This window comes from Triticum aestivum, chromosome 2B (genome assembly GCF_018294505.1).
Source record: "Triticum aestivum cultivar Chinese Spring chromosome 2B, IWGSC CS RefSeq v2.1, whole genome shotgun sequence".
Classification (NCBI taxonomy): Eukaryota; Viridiplantae; Streptophyta; class Magnoliopsida; order Poales; family Poaceae; genus Triticum; species Triticum aestivum.
Genome location: NC_057798.1, coordinates 657,799,439 through 657,805,017, shown reverse-complemented (window position 1 = coordinate 657,805,017; position 5,579 = coordinate 657,799,439). Strand labels below are relative to the sequence as shown.

Genomic DNA, 5,579 nt, shown 5'->3' with positions numbered 1-5,579 from the left:
AAGGCTCAACGCCTCTGGCGTAAATCCATCCAGGCGCCGGATCAATGAAGATCCGACCTTGTCAGCGACAAAAACCACCATCCTGCGCTGGCCGACGGCGTCCGGGTACCGGATCCAGAAGGATCTGACCCGAAACCGACGACGCACGCGACCACCAGATCCAGCGGGTGCACCACGCCGCGAGCACGAACCCCAGCAGCCGACGTGCTGCGCACGCCGCGGTCAGGATCCATATGCAGCACCGCCGCACCCCGCGCTCCGGCGCCTCCTCTCGGATGGCCGTCCCGCGCCAGCCTACTCGCGTGAAGGGGAAGGGAGCCTGCCGCCCCTGCCGGCCAGGCTTCACCCAGCGGAGCTATTGGCGACGGCGAGGGTGGGGGAAGAGGTGGGGGAGTCCGGGCGGCGGCTGCTAGGGTTTCCCCCTGGTCGCCCACGGGAACGACGCGAGGGGGTCCTTGGGGATCTTTGACATGTGCACACACTTGTGCCTTATGCCTTCATGTATGTCTATATCTTTTTAGGATTTCTTAAAATGTAAAATGTGAATTTTTATGGATTTTGAATTTTGCATTTGAAGGCCTCCATGCATGGAGCTCGGCCTCCAAAAGCAATTTATGCTCTTTCTTCTTCTTTTGTCTGGATAAATAGGAACGAAAATGATTACCACGAGATGGACATGCATGCACTTGCCATCCCTTTGCTTCCCCCTTTCCTAAAGATAATAAAAACAAACTGTCTTCGTCTGTGGTTGAAGATGCAGACAGCTCAATGTATACTTGATTTTTATGAACTGAAATGCGAAGTATATCCTTGATATTTTTAGCTCGGTGATTCACGATCCAATAAGTGGATTCGTTGGCGAGCAACGATGTCGCGGTTAATGGCTAGCTAGCTTAGCTAGCCAGACGCCATTCCAACCGATCACAGATATAGGTGCTTGCTAATTTCACTTTTTCCTTTGTCAGCTGCATGGTGCAATTCCATTTCCGAAGTGAACGGTAGCCCACTGCCCGGAGCCTGAAATGACACGGTTCCATCTTGACATGGAGATCGGCTACGTCATGGCAGGTTAGCTGAAGAACACTTACTCCCTCTCGCACTGTAAAGAAATAATGATCTAAACACTCTTATATTTCTTTATACAGAGCTCAGATATGTCGATTGCAATTTCTTCCACACTCACAAATACTACTCCAGGAATGATCAGTTGCAACGCGTCGAATCTAACTAAGGTTTGTAGCTTTTCTTTTGTCAGTGATGTGAACCTAGACGTTTGTCGGCATGCAAGTTCGGCAGCATTTGTCAGCATGCTATGCATGGCGTTCAGTTTGGTAGTACTCCCTCCGTTTCAAAATAGACTAGACCATATAGGCGCGCGTTGCCGCGCCCGTCCATTTTAAGAGTAACAATAGAGTTGTTTGAGAAATGTTGAGTTGTCATAACATATCATAAAATTCGTATGGTTCAAAATATCATATACCAAAACGCCCAAAAGGAAGATATAATTTATCCTGCACAATGTAATATACAGACTATAAATCAATCCTAATGTTTATGTTCCCTAAAGAGAATCTCATTTCTAAAAAGAAGTTATTTTTGTACAACGCAACACATGCAAAAATAGTATGAGGGATGGGCAAGAGAGGCTCAAATTACCAACAATCTAGCGAGTCAGCATATAAAGGGATCGCCTCCTTCTAAATCAGTAAAATGATGAATGGAGACCTCGCTGGAGCTTGCCTACATCGTCGTATGACCACATGACACTAATCCTTTTTCACTGTGGAAAAATGAACAATAGTGAAATGCAAATGCCAGCACATGGTGAATACTAAGATGAACTAACTCTTTGATGTCTTAAGGATATAAACCACCTATGCTCTATCTTGCTACAATGCTACCTCTGATCATCCCCGTGGCAGCTATAAAAGGCCCCAATCAAATTGTAAAGAAGGAAAGATAAGATAAACATCATAGAAGTAGAAAGAAACTGAGGCACATACATTCAATACAAAGGTTGCCAAGCCTATCAATGAATATAGGCACGATAGCTTCTTATCTTGCCAAGGAAATAGAAACAAACACTTGAAACAGAGGAAATACAAATTATTCATTATCAGAAAAAACCATGAGGTTTCATACTTCATACCTTATGGTAGGGTAATAGCTGACATTGGTTTTCTCAAAATTGTGCTTGGAGATTTGTGTTACTTCTTCCATGTTAAGTATTCTATGGTAAGTAAATCCAGTTCGTGGTGCCAAGAATATGGAGACCAAATGAACTGAGGTAGCATATGCACTGCAGAAGAGTATACATTTTTCTTGTCAGATCGAATAACATTCAGGAAAAGCAAACATACCAAAAAAAGGAGTCAGTACAAACTGATGAGCTTTTGGGAGCCAGCATACACCATCCGGATCAGGAGCCAACGAATGAGCGAGACGATGAGCAGAGTCAGGCTGACGAACTGGCCGTCATGCCAAAAACTGGAGCAGACGTGTGTCGAGGAGGTTCTCATAGCCACGCGGCGGACCTGGTTCGCAGCTGGTGTCGTGGCGGCACATGGAACAGTCCCGACGAAGTGGAGAGCGGCGGGAGGCAGGATCTCCTTGGTACAAAACAATGGGGTTGAGGACGGAAGCTAGCGATGGTGGGGATACCAATGATACAAATGAATCATGGTATAACTGAATCATAACTTTCTTTCCATCCACTTGAATCATAAATTACACTCCATCCACTTGTGTTCTGGTCACCCATTTTCAACCAATAGTGTATATGTTGTAGCTCCAAATCCTGAATACGACATGACGTCTAAGCAGAAGATCAGCAGTGTTGGATGGTCATTTATCCACATGTTGTGATTACTATAGGTACCACAGACCTAATTAATCAAACACAGTGGACAGCCTATAAACAAAAGAGATGGAAGATCATCTCATTATTTCTTGCAAAGTAAAATGAATAAACGATCAAGCAGATGCAATACATGTAGTCATGTGGATATAGGGCAATTGCAATATGATATTTGTGCTCACTTGGATATCAACGGAGAAGAGCCGCACTGTCACCCCCATCCCCTCATTGCCCGTATCATCTTGCCATCGCAACAACACTGCCACGGAGAGGAAGATGAAAAAACATACCTCCGTTGCCCATCTGTGTCGGCGTCTTTGGGGAGAGGGTGCCGACGGCCGCCGCAACCGCGATGGACAAACGCTGCAAGACACGAAATAAAAAAAATAGTAAAAAAGGGTTGCGGAGGAAGAGTAGGGCGGGTAGAAGGAACCGGCGCAGAGGCGTTCTCGTAGAAGAACCTCGTCGACAGCAGAACGACGATGTATTGAGGAGGATAGAACGGCGGCGCATTGAGGAGCATGAACCGGCGACACATCAAGGAGAGAAACTGCTCTGTTGGGCAGGATATCAATGGATGTGAACGACATGGGCTGTTAGCAGCATTCGAAAGACCTAGGCCTTGGAAAGCCCAGTTACGGAGAGGAAAACCAACTCGCTCCGCGGAGCAGCAGCCTGCTAGATGGTGTGTGCGGTGCGTGAGCGATCTAGGACGACCAGACTTGTCGTGGATCATAGACAGTGGCGGAGACAGGGGGACCAGCAGGGGCCCTGCCCCCCCCCCCCTAACATCTCATATTTGCTGCTAATCATCTAATGAACAGTGCATAATTAGTGAGTATTTTGCTGCTAAAACCCTACTTTCCAGTTATTTGGCCCTCCCAACCAGTTCTAACAGTCCTCGGCCTTCCTGATAATTTTTTCCTAGCTCCGCCACAGATCATAGATTCAAAGATCGGACGCTTTCAGATAGTCAAATCACTGTGGAGGTTTGCGGCTAGTGACTCGACTTTGTACTAACTTTAGTATAAAGTTGAGTCATTTATTTTGGAACGGAGAGAGTACTAGTCAGCATCATCACGTACGTACTGTAGAACAAGTAGTGAGTGGTGACACATATTTGCAAACAGGAATAGCTATACCCTACCTCCCCGTAACATTAACAATAAAAGTAAGAGCTATGGTATTGAGCATGAAATTGGCAAACACACGTTTCAAGTGTTTGAAGAATTGGACCGGATGATCTAATAATAGCTTCTGTTGTGCGTTGGTGCGAGTGACCTAATTCTCCTAGCTTGTCGTTGTAGACTCATTTGGTCTGATGTACACTCAGCAAGCACGATGGACCGATTAATGTAGGTGTGTGCTCCTGGTGGCCACGGGCGCGCAATACCGGATGAAAAAGATGTGGCTGCATGTACGCACTAGCCATGGCGGCATGAAAGCTGGAAACCCAAACACCGGGGGAGAAAAAGAAGCCCGCATGCCCACAGACAACCCTCGTGCCTCCTGAAGCTCACTATAAAAACACGGCAAGGCAGCGTGTGTCCTCCACACTACTGCTGCCTGCCACTGCAAAATACCATCACTGCCATCTCCATCCATCTCACTTGCTGCCAGTCGCCATGGCCGTGAACAACACCAAGCTGGCCGCCGTGGCGGACGCAGAGAACCCGGCCGTCATGTGTGGCGACGTGGACGACTCCGTCTCCCAGTCATCCATCGACTTCGCCGGCCGCGCCAACTGGCTACGCGCGGCGGTGCTGGGCGCCAACGACGGGCTGGTCTCCACAGCCTCCCTCATGCTCGGCGTCAGCGCCGTCAAGCCCGAGGCGCGGGCCATGGTCGTGTCCGGGTTCGCGGGACTACTGGCCGGGGCGTGCAGCATGGCCATCGGAGAGTACGTGTCCGTCTGCTCCCAGCGGGACATGGAGATCGCGGAGCTGGACCAGGCCGGAAAGCGTGGCGGCGAGGAGGAGAAGGCACTGCCAAGCCCGGCACAGGCCGCCGCGGCCTCCGCGCTGGCTTTCTCCGTCGGGGCGCTCCTACCGCTGCTGGCTGCTGGGTTCATCGTGGGTTACAACCTGCGGGTGGCCGTGGTGGTCGTCGTGGCGACGTTGGCGCTGGCCGCGTTCGGATGCGTGGGCGCCGTGCTGGGGCGGGCCCCCGTGGCGAGGTCGTGCGCGCGGGTGGTGGTGGGCGGACTGGCTGCCATGGCCGTCACCTTTGGGTTCATGAGGCTCTTCCGAGCCAGCGGCGTATGAGAAACTGACATGGTCTTCGTCGCCGTCCTCGCGTGCGTAGGTCATGTGCGGGCATCGTCCATACTCTTCTCGGAATAAAGTGCCCAGTACTAGCCGACTTATTTTCTTGTACCTGGGCTGACTTATTTTCTTCCTTGTAACTGTAATCAAATGGCAAATGAAAACGTTTAAACTCGTACACCGTACTTTTTTTTGAACCAATAAACTCGTACACCGTACTACTACTATATAGTGCCCATGAAAATGCTACACCCACGTATTGCTTTACCAAAAGCTACGTAAAACCTTCCAGCCATAACTAATCAGCCCCCTGATTTTCGGGGGTGGGGCCCCCTCCCTTTTCTTTTTCAATCAAACGTTTTCACATAGGTCCGTCTATATCACATTTAAATATGAGATAATATCTCACATCTAACATGACATCACCCCCTTGTTTGTGGCCCTCACGGTGCTAACTA

At 49.1% G+C, this 5,579-nt stretch overlaps 1 protein-coding gene across 1 annotated transcript; it reads left to right on the top strand.

Moving 5' to 3' along the window:
* The first annotated feature begins 4,428 nt into the window (after positions 1-4,428).
* On the top strand, positions 4,429-5,299 carry LOC123041935 (vacuolar iron transporter homolog 5). The gene has a single exon (XM_044464482.1). It carries the CDS (start codon positions 4,483-4,485, stop codon positions 5,119-5,121), a length of 639 nt encoding a protein of 212 aa, XP_044320417.1. The 5' UTR covers positions 4,429-4,482; the 3' UTR covers positions 5,122-5,299.
* The last annotated feature ends 280 nt before the right edge of the window (positions 5,300-5,579 follow it).